This window comes from Morus notabilis, unplaced genomic scaffold (genome assembly GCF_000414095.1).
Source record: "Morus notabilis unplaced genomic scaffold, ASM41409v2 Scaffold1602, whole genome shotgun sequence".
Classification (NCBI taxonomy): domain Eukaryota; kingdom Viridiplantae; phylum Streptophyta; class Magnoliopsida; order Rosales; family Moraceae; genus Morus; species Morus notabilis.
The window spans coordinates 62033-80196 of NW_010358688.1; the positions used below are offsets into that span (position 1 = coordinate 62033).

Sequence of the window (18164 nt, forward strand, 5' to 3'; positions counted from 1 at the left end):
TAAGCAAATAATAGCATAAGATTTTGAGTATAACTATTATGATATCACAAGTTCATAATAAAATTTAAAATATGTGTTGAAAAATATATGTATTTTTTTAGTTTTTTATGAGTTTCGTGTCGTGTTCGGGTTAGGCGAGTCCAGCCCGAAATTGACCTATATTTTTCGTGTCAATTTCAGGTCGACCCAATTCTGACCCGAACCTCTTTTTTCTCAACCCTAACCCGCAAAATTCTTGTCATTTTCAAGTCGTGTCGTGACTCATATTGCAGGCCCTACTCGATATTGTTGAAGCTCCTTGCTCTCATGGAGTACTCCTTTACGAGTTTAGAAAAGAAGGAATTCTCTCTCTCGAGTAGTCTTGCGGGCGTGTCATATTCTGCAATCCTTCCTGTTGCACAAAAAAACTTAAATATCATAATCCCTTATCAGAAATTACGTGACATGTGAATTGTTATTCTTTTATTGATATTAAAAAAAAACTGCGATAAAAGTTTATACACGTAACCTTACTCTTGGCTGTCATGAATCTTTTGTGTATGTGATCTTATAACACAATTATATTGATATCATGTTTTGGTAACTTACCATCACTGAGGACCAAAACAAGATCACTATTTACAACAGTGTGGATTCTGTGAGCTATTGTGACGACCGTCCGATCTCTAAACTCGTCACTGATGATCTTTTGTATCACTCCATCAGTTGCTGAGTCCACTGATGCAGTTGCTTCATCCAATATAAGAATGCTGCTCTTCTTTAGTAAAGCTCTTCCCAGACAAAACAATTGTCTTTGGCCCACACTCCAATTCTCTCCATTTTCCACCACTGTTAATAGGGTGTAAATTTGAATCAATATATAGCTATAAGTAGATAAGGGATATAGAATAATTATAATCAAAGCTTAATGAATGAAACTGACCTGTGGCATCCAGTTTCTTCTCCTGTGCACGGACTAAAGAAGCTAGCTGACATTTTTCCAAAGCCTGAAATTCAAACATAATGAGCAAATAAAAAGTTTATTACAATCCAATATGAATTTGGTAGACATTCCTCAGAGTGTTGAATGAGGATTGGATAACTGTTGCACGAGTTTAAAGTATTACCTCCCAAGCTTTGGAGTCGGAATATTGCTCTAGTGGATCGAGGTTTCCTCTAACAGTTCCTTCAAACATTGTTGGGTCCTGTGGAATGATACTAAGCCTAGACCTCAAGTCATGGAGACCAATCTTGCATATATCCACACCATCAATTATGATGCTTCCTTCTCTGGGCTCAACAATCCTGAAAATGGCTTGTATGAGGGTCGATTTCCCGCTCCCTGTCCTTCCCACAACTCCTATTTTCTTCTTCCCGGGAAATGTGCAGCTGATGTTCTTCAGGACAGATGGGAGATGTTCAGCGTATCGAATCTGCATTTCGGTCAATTGAACAAAAATGTCAGCATTTGTTAAGACGTCAGAATTGCGGCCATTGGGAAGAGTTGTGAAATGTGAATGACTAAGCATGTTAGAGGTAAAAGTAAGTTCAAGTCCTTTATGACATTGATGTTGGCAAATATATATAGAGACAGAGAGGCTTACGTGCAAATTATTAAAGCAAATTTCTCCGACTTCTGGCCAGTTGTTTGGCGGTCTGGAATCTTCGAGCAATAGAGGTGCTTCGCTTGGAATTTTCGAGTACTGAATAATTCTTTCAACTGAAATCATCTTATTTTCTGCATTGCATATGTTCCATATAACAGAAGCTTGCAAAACATTTAGATTTATTCCATATGTTACGGCCAAACCTGCTATACCTGTAAAGAATCGAACTCGACTTAGTTAGCGCTCGTTTCACGACTCATTTTTATGTTGAAACTAGAAAACTAGATGGGCAAGCTGTAATGACCGGAAAAAATTTATGTCTAATCCAGACAGTCCAGTATTTGACCGAAATCCTTTCTGAAATAATGAGTAGTAGAATTTTGATGTAATTAAAAAAATGTTATGTAGACACTTTATGTACGGGGTAAAATCTCCCGAAAAGTTTAAAGTTATAACACAAATATTTTTACAAAGAAAATTCGTAAATATCAGTTATGAATAGTGAAATATCAGTTAAAAGTTAAAAATTTTAGCGAGTATGTTTTAGTTATGAAAAACTAAAATATTTGGTTTGTGACCAAATGATCAGTTTGAAAAAGAGTAGAAATATTAGACGTAAAGAAAATCGCAAAAGTTTCTGAACAGAATTTTTCCGAGTCAATTTAAGCAGAAAATTGTTAAAAAAATGAGTACCGTAAGGATACGCGTTTGGACAATTCTGAATCAATTTAAATGATAATTTTAGAAAAATAAATTAACTAATAAAATACCCAAGAGAATTGGGTTGAACATGAGAAGTTTGACCCATGGTACTCGACAGTCCAGAAAAGTAGATTGAACTAAGTTATATAAATATATATATATATATATATATAAGCTTATCTTTAAAGTGCGGTTATAAAAAACAAGTAAAAGAATATTACCGTGAGGTGGGCATAAGTTTCACATGCAATAACACCACCTGGCGTTTAAATGTGAGACTTGATGACTCACGTTATATACTTCATACGTAAGGAATGAAACTTTCTGGTGTAATGCCATTACTTACATTATATATTTCATGTAAAGCATAGCAGAGGAAAAAAAAAAAAGGAAAGAGACGTGAGAGAGTTACGAAGAAAGAAAAAAAAAGAGTTGTTAGAGAGAGACGGAGAAAGGAAAATCAAGTATTTTCATTGAGATTTCTTCCGTTCAGTCCGGTAGAAATATAACCTGAGGCGTTCCAGTGAAAAACCTCAACTTCTAGACGTAAGATTTCGGATTTAAAAATGAGAATTCTATGATTTCTTGAGTTAGATGAATAGTAACCCATCTCGGAAAACTTCCGTTAAAGTAAAAATCAAAACCGAGGTTTTGTAGAGCATCGTAATAGGAGTCTAACGGTGTAAGTATTAAAACGATTGAACGAAGTTTTGATGGATTTTCTTTGAAAATCCGTGAGCCTAGATTGAGGAAGAACATGTGTTTTTGTTCAATATTATGTTGGAATCTGTGTTCAGGAATGTGAATTTTGACTCTAGGTACCGGAATCGGAAGTAGAACGAGTTATTAAAAACTCGGGAAATGAGAAAAATAAGGCGAAACTCTGTCGAAATTTAGTTTGAGTAATTTGAACTAAAACTGAATTTCAAGAGGAATATGGGATTAAAGTGTGAAAAGAAAGATGTTTCGATAATTGGTGATGGTTAGAAACCGAACACAACGAGAATTCACAGTTTTAGACTGCAACTGAAAATTAGGCCCATGACTGAGTAATTTGCACGGTTTTAGTGCAAATCCTTGAGATAGGAAATAGTTTGAGGTTGAATACCAAACATAAGGATTGTAGACCTTTCCAACGTAAATTTTAATATAATTATTGATCTTAGATTTTGAATCTAACGATCAAAAAATTTATGCAATAGGGCCGATTAACGGTTGAAATCGAACAGCAGCAAGGGAGACAAAGGACGCATTGTTAGTGAAATTTCGGTAAGTACAATAGTTTTTCTATGGCTATATCACGAACAAGCTTACTTTTCTATATTGCACAAAAATTGTGCATATAGTAGAATTTTGAATGTTAGATACTATGTTGAGTAGGTATCTACAAGACTTATGTAATCGTAGAACTTTATTCTGCAAAAAGTTTGTATCGATGTTAAGTCAAGATCAAACTAAGAGAAATGAAAAGTTAAACTTTAGCGAAAAGTTAATCTCATGACAAAATGCTCAATAATGCACAAATTAATAAAATTTAACTAAAGTTACCGTTTCAATGAGAAAATTGATAAACGGTAAGAGACTAAACGTCCTGTTTGTACCAGCCTTCGAAGGAAAGGTTATTATGAGACTATGAAAGATATGAAACCGTAACTGAGTTGGATTGGTTAGCTACCCCACTCTTCACTGGTTATGTGCGCTATGGTACAACAGGACAGGGCCCATAAGAAGTAAAAGACATGAAAATGAAAAACAGAAACCATTCTATATAAAGGTATGGTATCTGTAAAGAAGAATGAAAAGAATGAGAAACAGAAAATGAAAGTCGTTCAGAACGTGAAAAGACGATGTGAACGACTAAAATGAGAAAACAGAACAAAGAATGTAATGAAAGAAGAAGAACATAAGCCATACACATTTTAATAGCACAGAATGTATTATGATATATGACATGAATGCATATATGGGTATGCATAATTATTACATCTATTATGACCTATTGATACTTGTTGATCGAAAGCTCATTAAGTTTGTTCGTGTTGTAGGAAGCACGGTTAAGGCACCGGCTCCTTGAACTTGTTGCTGGGCATGCAAAGAGGATGTAGCAGTGGAATGTGGGCAAGTGGGTTGTGAAGGCATCACGTGTTTTGAAAACGCTGTTGAATTTTATATGTAAAATAAAATAGTGTTTTATGTATTTTGATGACTAATGTAACAGAATGCTGTCAGAATGCTACAGCATTTTAAGAATGGCTAAAAACAGAATGCTAACTAAATGCTACAACATTTTAACTTACATGGTAAAAAAAAATGGCATGAAATTTTAAGAAGTTATAACTAGTAAATGATAGTGGTTAAAAAATGGTAAGTATGAGCATATGATGATGACAAAAAATTAAGGTCGTCACATAAGCATATGAACCAGTCATAATTCGAGTTTGCAATACTCACTTGGATTGATGATTCCTTCCGGTAGTGTTACGAGCAAAACCAATGAGAAGGCAAAAACAAAGTTAGATAGTAAATTCAGTCTGAAAGAAAGCCATTCCATTGCAGCTACATTGTGAAACCATGGCGTTGAGTGAATGTCAATAAGACAAAGATTTAAATCAGTAAATCGACGTTCTTGTTGAAAAGCACGAATCGTTGAAGCGCCTGCTAATGATTCTGCAAAGTGGTGGAGGATTGGAGTTCTCTGTATTCCTTCCAACCGCCCCAGTTCTCGAGCTGTTGGAATGTAATACCGCTGAAGGAATTACCCTCAGCTAGTTAGTTATCACCAAAACCATCTACTAAGAGAAAAGAGATGAAACTAGAGCTATTCTGGAGGATTCATTTCAATGAAATATCTACATATACATGTCAGCTATAAGGAGTACTTTTTCTTTCCTTACCAAAAATACTAACAAATCTGATAGAAAATTTCACAAGCTTTTTGTTATCTAGTTAAAAAATTTTTAATGCTGCAAAAATTGTAGTTCGAAACACGGTGTTTTAAAAAGGACTAAATATTCACGTACAACTAAAAGGTGAAAAAAAGAGAGAAGAAAATCCTTACTTGGTACCATATGCAGACTGCAGTTACTGGAATAAAGATCACAAAGACTTGCCATGCTACTTGTGACATTACTGCAATAGTCCCTAAAATCTGTATAATTGAGAAAGCACACCAACCTAACTTGTGTGCCATTTCCATATCTATCACACTTTGATCAGTAGACGCCTGCAAAATTTAGTTATTTCGTTGGATATCACTAGAAATATATATTTTTTTTGGTTTAAGTTTTAAGAAAAGAATGATACACATGAAAATTACAGATTTTTACTCATACTCATAGATCAAAGTTAAAATATAAATGATAGATTTACCCTGCTCAAGATTCTTCCCGTTGGCGTTGAATCAAAAAACGCCATTGGTGATCGGAGCACGCTATGTAGCATGTTCATGAAGAGCTTCTGTGCCGTATGAAGTCCTGCAACTCCTACGAGTGTGGCTCGCAACAATATACAAAGTGAACCTCCGACTGAGAGTACTGTGTAAATAAATAATATGAAGTTTATTCCCATTTTAGGCTTGGTTCCACTTGTAGTAGGACAAGACCATGCAATCCAATAGTTACTAGCTATCTGTAGTGATTGGAATGATAATTGTGCCAAGAGTATTAATGGAACTAGGATTCCGCCTTTTATAGTCGTCAAATAAGACCAATACACTTCTTTTCCGATGCTTCCTTTCTCTCGCTCTTCGTCTTGCACCAGCTTTCCCCCTTTCTCTGTTATCTCAAGGGAGATATTATGATCTGATTCGTGACGCGCTTGTTGAAGCTCGTCATTTGTGATGGAACCTGTGTTGGATTCACTATCAGGTGGCGTTTCATATGCTGATCTACTAGTATTTTCAACTGCGATGATTGATTCGAGTGCTTGACTATGAGCTCCAACTAAGATCTCAAATCCTATATTTTCCTTCATGAGTTGTTCAAATGTTCCAGCTTGTGCAATATTTCCATTTTGCATCACCTGTAGAATTGATCAGCAGATTAAAAGCACATATAACATTGTTGTTGGATTTATGGAAGATGGAAATAGGCTAATAGATAGAGCAAACTTAAAGAACTAAGAACAATCGAAAGAGCAAAAAATGAATAGCAACGTGTGTTTTTTGCTTTCTACAGTAACTTCAATACATTATAGATACTGAAAGGTCTGTTTTCGTTATTGATGTCACAGAAAGCGTTACAACACTTTCCTGTAACACTGTTATAACAGAAGTTTCGATATTAAGCCAGCAAATCAGAAATGCAAGAAACTAAATGCAGAAACGTAAAGAACACCAGAAAATGGTATCGCAGTTCGGTGCGCACACCTACTCTGCGGGGCCACGCCCAGACAGTGATCAATCCACTAAATTCAAAAGATTACAAGGACCGAAACGGTCTTACACACTCAACGACTCCCTCCTTGAAGATATTGCCGTTGCCTAGAACCTTCTTAGAAGACTTGATCAGCGAGCACCACTCGTCTTGATGGGTTCCTCCCGAAACCAACGAAATCTTCTTCCGAAGAACCAATACAAAATATGTTCTCACAATCCGTCACAACGCATCAAGTGATCCTTGGCCTTACAATCTCTTTCTCACGTACACGGTTCTAAAATCACAGCACACTCTCTCACAAAATATTCATTCAGTGTGTACAACCTCAACCGTGCATTACCCAATCAAAAGACCATCACCAACTTCAAATCTATCAGCCATTAATTCACTAAGTCAACTACACACTTTCTGCAACCAAATCAATCACTTTGCTGTGCCACCAAAACTTTCCTTAAGAACCTCCCAAAATGTTGCGCCAGCCAAGGTTACCACCAAATTACAACCAATCTGCCTAAAATAGTTTTTCAAATAGTTTACCAAAAATAAGCCAATAACAAAATACACTAACAAATACATATATGGAGAGAGACAGATAGAGCAAGAAGATGTGGTCTTCAACAAAACAAAAACAAAAAAAAAATAAATTTTGTCCACAGAAGTAAGGCACTCTCCCGACCATACACCATACCCTCATTAATAACTTTGCTTCACAGACTACAAAAAAACAGAAGATGTGACAACAAATGTGCCACAATCCACATACTTCAACACTCCTCCTTGGCACTTTTGCTGGAAACTCCCAAACTCTTCCTTAGTTGTTCGAACCTTGCTTTGGGCAATGCTTTAGTCAAAACATCTGCAAACTAATCTTCAGAGCTGCAATGAGTTAACTTAACTTCTTCTTCTTTTTCTGCTTTTCTAATAAAATGATATTTGATCTTGATGTGCTTGGTTCTTCCATGAAACACAAGATTTTTTGTCATAGCTATAGTAGATTGATTGTCACAAAAAATTACAGTAGCATTCTCTTGCATATGATGCAAGTCTTCAAGAACTTTTCTTAGCCAAATGGCTTGATTGACAGCGGCTGCAGCAGCAATATACTCTGCTTCAGTTGTTGACTGAGCCACCACATCCTGCTTTCTAGAATTCCAACTGATCATGCCAGAACCAATGGTAAAAATATAGCTTGAGGTACTCTTCATATCATCAAGTGAGCCACCCCAATCACTATCCACAAATCCAATCAGCTGAACCTCTTCTCCTTTCTTGAACCAAACACCAAAATCTGTTGTTCCTTTCACATATCTTAACACTCTTTTTGCAGCCTTGAAGTGTATTTCACTTGGAGCTTGCATAAATCTTGACAACAAACTTGTAGCAAACATAATATCAGGTCGTGTTGCTGTCAAGTATAGCAAACAACCAATCAAACTTCTATAAATTCCAGCATCAATTTTATCACTTCCATCTTCTTTGCTTAATTTCTCATTCAAACCCAGTGGAGTGCTAACATCTTTGCAATTCTCCATGCCAAACTTTTTCAGCACATCTTTAGCATATTTTTCTTGGCTTATGAAAATTCCTTGCTCAGTTTGAAGAATTTTCATACCAAGAAAATATGACATTTCTCCCAAATCAGTCATCTCAAACACATTTTGCATTTCTTTTTTGAACTTTTGCACTAAAGTAATGTTGCTGCCTGTTATAAGAAGATCATCAACATACAAAGAAATGATTAATAAATCATCACCTGCTTGTTGCACATAGAGAGTGGCCTCACTAGGACTTCTTTTGAACCCCAATTGCAGCAAATGATCATCTATCCTGCTATACCAAGCCCTCGGTGCTTGCTTTAGCCCATACAAGGCCTTCTTGAGCTGGTACACTTTGTCTTCATTTCCTTTTTTAAGAAAACATGGGGGTTGCTCCACAAATATCTCCTCCTTCAAGTAGCCATTAAGAAATGCAGATTTGACATCAAGTTGGAAAATCTTCCAACCTTTTTGAGCTACTAAAGCGATCAACAATCTTATAGTATCATGCCTTGCCACTGGAGCAAAGGTGTCAGAAAAATCTACTCCAAATTGCTGAGAGTAACCTTTGACAACTAGCCTTACTTTTAACTTGTTAACAGAACCATCTGGATTCAACTTAGTTCTGAAAACCCATTTTACACCTATCACCCTTTTATCAGTAGGCCTTTCTACTAGCTGCCAAGTATCATTTTTGTTGATCATATTCAGTTCCTCCTCCATTGCAGCTTTCCAACTAGCTGACTTTATAGCCTCTTCATGATTAGCAGGCGCCACTAAAGCCACATTACATCTCTCATAGATCTCATCTAGAGGTCTTGTACCTCTAACCGAGATTTCTTCATTAGTATCATTCTCAAGATCAAGTTGATCTTCCACGACAGGTTGATCTCCTATGACAGCCACATCTCTTTTAACATGGTTACTGTTTGTAGACTTGGTTTCAGCCTTCTCCCAATCCCAATATGCTCCTTCATCAATCTTTACATCTCTGCTAATAGTCATCTTTTCGGATTGCAAGTTGAAGACTCTGTAACCTTTGGTCTTCAACAAAACAGAAGATGTGACAGCAAGAAGACGTGGTCTTCAACAAAACAAAAACAAAAAAAAATAGATTTTGTCCACGGAAGTAAGGCACTCTCCCGTACCATACACCATACCCTCATTAATAACTTTGCTTCACAAACTACAAAAAACAGAAGATGTGACAGCAAATGTGCCACAATCCACCTACTTCAACAATTGTACCTAAAGAAGTCCATAGAAATTTAAATTAATTGAGGTTATGTTATATCTTACCAGAATAAGATCTGCAGCTGGAAGAAACTCAACTTGGTGTGTAACAAAAAGAATGGTCTTGTCTCTGAGTAGTCCCATGAGACATTCCTAGAAGCAGCATATTAACCTAATTAATTAGAGGCATAATACAACAATAGTAACAATAGTAGAGGAAGTAAAACTCACCTTAAATAGTTGGGTGCCAGTATGAGCATCAACAGCACTGAAAGGGTCATCTAGTAGATATATATCGGCATCATGGTAGACGGCACGAGCGATTTGTATCCTTTGCTTTTGACCACCACTCATGTTTATCCCTCTCTCTCCGATTTCGGTTTGATCCCCGCAAGAAAACAGCTCGAAATCTTTCATCAAAGCACACGCCTTCACTGTTCTGTCGTACTTGGCACTGTCATACTCATTCCCATACAAAATATTCTCCCTAATGTTTCCTGTCAATATCCAAGGAGTCTGAGGAACATATGCCTTTGTGCCACTGATCTTCACACTCCCTGACAGCTTGTGCATTTCTCCAAGAATGCTCGCGAGCAGGCTAGACTTTCCCGACCCTACAGTCCCGCAAATCGCCACCCTCATTCCCCTCTTCACTCTCAAGTTTACTCCATCAAGAGTTGGGATTCTTGACTCTGGTTCCCAGCTGAATTTCCCATTATGCACCTCAACTGCAAACTCTGTCAGACATTTCGGAACATACTGAATGGCATCTTGCTGAATTTCTTCTTCTTGAAGGAAGGAAGCTACTCTATCTGCTGAAACTTTTCCTTGTGCAATCACATTGAGCAAATCAGGAAGATTGAAGATAGGATCTTGCAGCATCCGGAAAGTGGCCAGCGCCGACAAAACTCTCCCGGCCGTGAGCTCAATCCCCATCAGAATACATGAGCCAAAAGTCACCACAGAGATTAATGTAGGCGCTCCCCAGAATATGAAAGCTGTAACAGAAGATACTCTTATCAGTTTCCACAGACAATTGTACTCCAATTTCCTCAGTCCTTCTAGCTTGTGAAGGAACTGAATGTCCCATGCTTGAAGCTTGAGTATTTTCATGTTCCTAAGCACTTCTGAATTGGCTTTCATCCTATTGTCCTTGGCCTCCATGATCTCCGTTTGATATCGCTTCTGGATTCGGGTGAGCGGTACATTCAAAGACATAACCAATAAAGTTGTGGCCAATGCAGCCATAGAACCCAAGTCCAAGTTTGTGTGGAGAATGAAGATTGCAAAGGAGATCTGGACAGGCAACATAAAAATTATGTTTAAGTACCACATGAAGTCTGTGATTCTTTGGATATCTACACTCATATAGTTGATCATCTCCCCACTAGTTCGGCTTTGTCGGGATCGGCTTGAAAGAGCTAACCCCTTTCTATAGATGTGAGATATCAAAGCAGCTCTAAGGCGCAGGCCTAGTTGTCGAGCCCCAAAAATCCACTGCCTTTGTGTTGTTGTCTCAACCATCTTTGCACCTAAAAAGGCTAGTGCAAGAAAGTACCCACTTTTCAAGCTTCTAGTTTCTTTCTCACTAAGAAAGCTCACAAAGTCGTTGATAAGATATGGACCAACATATGAGGCGCCTGCATTTATCACCGCAAAACACGCGTTTATCCCCGCTTTTCTCCAGGCAAATGTGCAAATTACCCTATAGATGGATGGATTTGTGGTTCCATCTTTTTCTTTAACACACTTGAGACTCTCATCAAAGGAGCTAGAGAGGCATGCAGCAGAGTCTTTGATATCAAGATCCGGGATTTCGTTCGGGTCAAGTGGCTTCCTGAATCCAACGGCGAACAAGGGGTTGAGCCAAGAGAATGTTACAAGTTGGAGAAGAGAAGCTTTCGCATATGCAGATTCCCTCTTGTTTTCTATATGTTTATCACTTTTACCATTGAGAAATGGCTCAGTGATACCATTTGGTTCATGTAGTACAATGCCCGTTTTTCCTCTGATTGAAACAACAAATAGGCAGGTGGATACAAGAAAACAGAAGAAATCTGCATAATCTCGTAGTCTAAGCTCGCTGCGGTTCGTGATCAGGAGATGCGTATCAAAAGCCACATGGATCATAGACATGACGAAGCTCCAAAGCCACCATGATCTTAGCAGCCAAGAGAACTTGATGAGCTCATTCTTGACAACCTTATGGACTGCAATAGCTGATGCTGCCCAAAATAAAACTTGCAAAGCCTCAGAGGAAAACGCGTAGATTCTACGCTTGCAATAGTTTCTACTTCCATTGAGCAGCATTAGAATCACTGAAATACGAGCCCCCATCAATGCAAGGGAACAGGCCATCATCAATATACAAATGGTGCTGAAGCTGATTGGAATCGAAGACTTCTCTACACCTTGATCTGCAAAGTCTGTTCCATGTTTTCGTACTCGGCCAATACTTTTCAACGCCGAATGAAGTATGAAGGTTCCAAGAAATCCTAGCTGCACCACTATGCTGATCTGCTCTCCTAAGCAGGGAAAATTTTGTTGCAGCCATGCGGGCTGGAACTGAAGAAGCTGAGTTAAACCTGTCAAGCATTGAAAAACTGATCAAGTTCACGTTTCTTTTACTTTCAATATGCATATTTGATTATTGACATCTTCGTAAGAAATGCTTGTTTTTATCTTATCTCTATTGTTTTTCCCTTTCAATGAGGAACAATGTATCAGTTTGCTGCATTCTTGCAAATATTATATATGAAATGATATGTATTGTATACTGATTTAACATGCACTAATTAGTACAGCTTCATCATCTATAAACAACTGCTAAATGTACAAAATTTAGCAACTTCTAACTGAAAATTGGTGCAAAACGTCTAACTAAAAATTTTCCTTTTTTCACTTTTCAGACAAACTAGAAAAAGGAAAAATAAAAAATAAAAAATAAAAAATTTGCTCCTTCTGTGATACTTAAAAATAAAATATGATCATAATCTAAATTAGGTCTCCTATCTAATAGACTTTTATATGATTATAAAATTATACTTCTTACTACTTAGAGCTTCAACCCAGTAAAAGTATTTACACAGGCTAGACTGACAATGGATTTGCTTCATCGTATTGGATTAGGTTAAGAGATATGTGATTGTTGTGAAGGGATTAGGTTATTGACATGGTTAATTCTTTGAGCTATAGACAGCAAGAGGCTCCTCCACCATTAGTTTAATCCTAATCCCGTCTTTCATCTCTTATATTTTAGAAATACCGTGACTTACCAATGAAACGGAAAGAACCTAATCAAATTTTATTTGAAGTTCGAATTCAATTTTCTCTCCAACTATCATCAGTCCACCACTGCGCAACCCATTAGTGGGACTATGGAGTGTCTTATTATGAACACATAATGACAAGAAAATAAGAAAACACATAATGGCAAGAAAAGACATAAAGCGACGTGACTAATTCATAAATCGATCAGATTAAACTGTATAGAACATGTAGTGGAGCATTAATGATATGACAACAGAACAATCCAATTAAAAAAAGTAGTGAAAGAAGTCATTTTTTGTCCATTTTTTAACCTACAAAACTGAAGCTGAAATCTACTTTTGGATTTGAGTTGAAAATTGTATGTAATATTTGCTTTTCATTTGGGTAGTGGATGATGATGTAGAAAGAAGGCATAGTGATGGGAGTGTTTTGAGTGCTTGTTCCAATCAAACAGATGATTGACTGGATTGTTAGGTACAGGTGTTTAATGAATAGAAAATGAACGGCAAACGATTATAAGGTGCATATTTCCAATTATTAGAATGCAACCAAAAAAAAAAGCTCTTGAAGGATTGTAGGGACGGTAGACACTAGACAATATATTGTGTTATTATTTTGTATCCCAAATGTTATTGTTTTGACTTCTTTTTAGACAATTAAACTCATCACATGTACCTACTTATGAGGTCTTTTTATATTTCTATCTTTTACACATTACAATCATAAAAAATAGGATGAAGAGAAGAAATTCTGAGCAGGAAGATAGTGGCGATGGCTATGGGTGTGATTTCAACAAAGGAAAGGGAAGTTAAAAAAAGACAAGAGCAAGTTAAGCATTTTTTTTTTTTTCCCTTTAGAATACGGTAGGTCCTAGTCTATCCTACACCACAAGCAAGATGATGTGTTCCTCTTCTAAGACCCACCATTTTGTCTTATGTGGGGTAGGTAACCTAGCAATTCATAATATGAAATGAGGCTCTATGTTTTTATAAAAAAATACTTAGAGACACCGTCATTATTAAACACTATCACTGATAAAAAAAATATTTTTATTTATGAATTCTACAGACTGTAGCATCGTTCCAGTTGGAGCGTCTTAGCATTTGTATACTAAATTATTTGTCAAATTACCTTAGTTAAGTTTGCCAAATTAGTTTACAAGCTTTTGCCGAAGGAAAGATATCACACACACACATATATATGTATAGGGGTGCTTTCATCTATACTTCCAATACAAAATGAAGAGGATAAGCTCTTAGTTCTCTTACTTGCTTGTTCCAATTAACAATGGACAAGAGTCAACGAGAAGACTAATATATACATATATATATATATATCAGGAATAATAGGCTCCCCTTGATGGGACCCACCAAGAAAGGCTATTGTTTCTGTCCGGCTACACGGGTTTTTTTTCTCGGCATAGTAGGTCCCCCATCAAACAAAGAGAATATGAAGAAGAAAGAGTACAAAATTAAAAGCAAATAGTTCACATAACAATTATTCACTAAAGAAAAGGTAATTGACTGACTAATAGGGGCTTGCATCATAATATGCGCAGAAAAAGAAGTACTTGATCACATCGGAAAGTGACTTTCAATATTTAAAAATTATATTTTATAGAAATAGGAACTAGAAAACGAAATTGTTGTAAACAACCGTAATTTATATTATATTATATATATATATAGTACTTTCAAAGTAAATAATAAGCAAGTAAGTCTTTTTTTAAATTAATGAGCTGACTGGTATTGGGCACCAATCTATGAAATTGACATGATGCAATGCAACACGCACACACACATATATATTTAGTATGAATCATTCCATGAATTTAAACGCCTACAACCAGCTGGAAACGTTTATAAAAGGCTCAACAAAAGACAAATCGACACAACGTAGCAATAATATTCTCTCGACAAGTCCGAGAAACAGCCCTAGCTAGGAACAAAACATATTTGTTAAGCCAGCATAGAAAGCATAACCCGAAAAAATAATTGCAGGCCCACGGGAAAGAACTGCTCACTTACACAAACACACACCCAAAAAAAAAAAAAAAAATTGCATTAATTTAATACCTACAAGCAAGTAACTAATTAATTGATTTGCATTCCATTTACAAAGAATTACAATACTAAAAGACATCAATAATGTTGAACACCATACTCTAGTATAATATAATCTTATCTTACGAGTTAATTAGATTTAAAATTCATCTTTTATTAGTTGTGATGCTCTGAATCGGTGGTACTAGTGTGTTTTTTTCTTTTAGAAAAGTGGCAGCTACTTTGCTCCGGTCACAATAATTTAAGAAGAAAGAGAGAGAGAGAAAGATGAAATGGTTTTCTCTTAATGTTGGAAGTATAGAAAGATGAGTGAACACGAGAGCAGGAAAGTGAGAATTCAAGGGTGCTTTCATGTGTTTTTACGTGTGAAATTAAAGAAAGAAAGCTCTGGTGAAGCTGCTAAGAACTAGACAAGCACTTACTTGCGGGGCTTCGTAAATCGAACATGATGTCTTCTGTCTAATTCCCAAAGCCTCACCACCTTAATTCTCTTTCACTGCTTCAGTAGTCTCATGTATGTTGTTGGACTGAGCATACATACATATATATATATATATAGACATATTGTCAATCGCAACTATACAGGTAATTTGCCCGTGACCAATAACTTAGCCAAATAAAAGCTGCTAGCCAATGAGATAGCTAGCAAAGTTGCTCCAGACTCCTGTTTAAAATAGTTTTCCTTATCAAGTGGACCACTAACATGTGTAAGAATGGCGCTTGGCTGCAACGCTTTCTTGTGACCTTTTAAATAAATAAATAAATAAAAGCTTTATATTTATATGCCATTTGCATTTGGTTCTCAGTTCTGATTCGGTTAAAACTGAAAAGGCAGTAAAGGCTAATAAAGTACTCTTTTAAATTTTTTTTCTCTTAAAAAAGAGAGATGAAGGAAATGCTAGACTATAATGATTATAAATAAAAGGAAAAATGAGATAAATGTTGTTTAGAGTTTATGGAGCTCGTTTTTTTTTACCTATTATTCATTATTAATATTTTTTTAATCAAATAATTATATTAGTTAAAAGTATATTAATTAAGAATAAGGTGTAAAAATTCAGATCCAAATAAGCTCAACATTTTTCTCTAAATTGAAAAAGAGTATATTGTTAAAGTCACTTTAGGATGCAGTTTTTTCTGTTTGTAAAGCCAATTGACAAAAGATTTCGTAATGCAAAGATACTAATTTCGTAATACTTAGTCCTATAAGAAAGATTCCACTATGATAAAAATATTTTTTATACTGCTAAGTGGCCTATCTTCTTTCTCATATTTGATTATATATATATATATATACACACACACACACACACACACACATATGCTTCATATTGAGTTCACTTTAATTTTTTATTGTATGTTTAGACTATAGCATTATTGATTCCGTGAAAACTCCCTAAAAAAAATTAAGGATCAGTTCATGAAGGAACAAATATATGTTTCAATACCCGGCCATTGTTAGCGTTGAAGTCTAAATTTGAAGGAATAAGTGCCAAATAATTGTGAAATGAGCCTAATTCAGTTCTTCAATTCGAGTTTTCAATTCTAGTTGAGATGTAACTTTCATGAGAGCTTTTAATTGTAACAAAAAATATTAATGTGACTTATTCTGAGAGTTTTTTACTCTAGAAAATTAAAATTAAAAGCTCAAATCGGAGAAAGCTAAGAGAAGAAACGCTAGCATGGACATAAAAAGTACTATATTAGATATTGATTTTCAATAGTTATGTGACAAAGTGACATGTCTTTTTATTATTATTGTTATTCACATGAGAAATTTTTAAGGGTGCGTTCGGTAAACAAAACTCACTCAAGTTAGCTATACTTGAGTGAATAACTTGGGCGAAGTTGGCTTCGCCGTTAGCTCACTCGAACCCACACTCAAAAATTTATTCGAGTAAGGGGTTGAGCTCGGGGCTAGGCGGATCGCGATGGATGGGGTTAGGGTTGCGATGGGGCTGTGCCGGGGCTCGGTTTGGGGCTAGGCAGGATCGCGATGGACTTGCCAGACCTGTGCTCGCCGGACCTGGGCTGGGCTAGGCTCACCGGAGATAGAAGAGAGAGAGGGAGTTATTCGAGAGAGAAAGAGAGAAGAGAGAGAGCGAGTTGGTTGAGAAAGAGAATAGCACGGGGGTATGGACTTGCCGGACCTGGGCTCACAGGACTTGTGCTCGCCGGAGAGAGAAGAGGAGAGAATGTCGTGAAGAGAGGAGAGAGAGTTGTTTATTTTATGTTTTTATTTTTATTTTTTTTTATGTTGACGAGCAAATCAACACTATCTCAAGTTATGCCATTTTTTATTTTTTTAATTAAATAAATTCAAATAAGAAATATATGCTATTTTCTCTCCTCACTATTCACAACTCAAGTTATTATACACTCAAACACAAACTTCAAAAGATTCTCACCTCAAACCATAACTCAAATGTACACAACCAAAAACAAACTCAAGTTACAATTTCATCTCAAGTTATAACTCAAATTCAACTCAAGAATTACACTCAAGTCACACTCCAAAAGAACAGACCCTAAGTGCTTATCAATAAAAAAAATGACAAATTATCATACATCACAACAGTTTGTATTAAAAAAAATAAAGTAAAAATAGACCCCATTCATTGCGTTGGTTCGAATTACAACTTAAATTTATGTTATAATAATTTTCTCATAAATTTAAATTTAATTTCATATGAGATGGTATTTTCTCTCAAATAATTATGTTCAATTTTAAACTTAAATTAAAAACTTGAACCACAACGAGACAACATTATTCATCGGAGTACTCATCTAGAGGAGCTTTCGGGGTTGTTCTTTTGTATTTTTGAGTTAGGGTGACTTGAGTGATGATCTTGAGTTGAGTTTGAGTTATAACTTGAGTTGAAATTGTAACTTGAGTTTGTATTTGAATGTGCACATAAGTTATGGTTTGAATTGAGAATCTTTTTGAGTTTGTATTTGGGTGGGTCAAAACTTAAATTTGTATTTATATAGTATTTTAATAAAAACTCAATGGTGATGAAAAATTTTAATAGGGTATATGGGTGGAATTTTATTCGTCTTTTTATTGTGAATACATAGAAAAAAAATCATCTCAATCAGAATTAAAACGAAAAAATTATGATATTTTTAAAAATAGAAAAAATAATGTTCATTAACTTGAGTTCAAATTTATAAACTCAAATTGAAGGAGAAACTTAAGGGCCCGTTCACTTCACTAACTCCAATTTTATGATTTGAGTAAGAAAAGTGAACTTGAGTTATTTTTAATTAGAGTTGTAATGTGAATTTTGAGTTAAGTGTTTAGTAAGAGATTGATGTGACATTTAAAACTTGAGTTATGTGTTCACTTGCACACAACTAAACTCACCACTTACACAAGATATTGCATTGGATTTATCT

General features: G+C 35.8%; 1 protein-coding gene across 1 annotated transcript; it reads right to left on the reverse strand.

The window, feature by feature from the left end:
• Positions 1–78: 78 nt before the first annotated feature.
• On the reverse strand, positions 79–15264 carry LOC21386465 (putative ABC transporter C family member 15). The gene is made up of 11 exons (XM_024162275.1): positions 15188–15264; positions 9664–12017; positions 9499–9585; positions 5658–6308; positions 5347–5511; positions 4740–5034; positions 1584–1798; positions 1107–1412; positions 923–986; positions 589–828; positions 79–391 (listed from the first exon to the last, which is right to left on the reverse strand). The coding sequence occupies exons 1-11, from the start codon at positions 15210–15212 to the stop codon at positions 276–278; spliced, it is 4518 nt and encodes a 1505-aa protein (XP_024018043.1). The 5' UTR covers positions 15213–15264; the 3' UTR covers positions 79–275.
• Positions 15265–18164: the final 2900 nt, after the last annotated feature.

Excerpts from the sequence above, each read along its gene's own strand:
- LOC21386465 (XM_024162275.1), bottom strand. The coding sequence starts at position 15,212 with ATGTTCGATTTACGAAGCCCCGCAA. Across the intron at positions 6,309-9,498 it reads CAGCTGCAGATCTTATTCTG|GTGATGCAAAATGGAAATAT; the intron begins GTAAGATATAAC and ends TCAATTCTACAG. Across the intron at positions 392-588 it reads TGTTTTGGTCCTCAGTGATG|GAAGGATTGCAGAATATGAC; the intron begins GTAAGTTACCAA and ends TTTGTGCAACAG.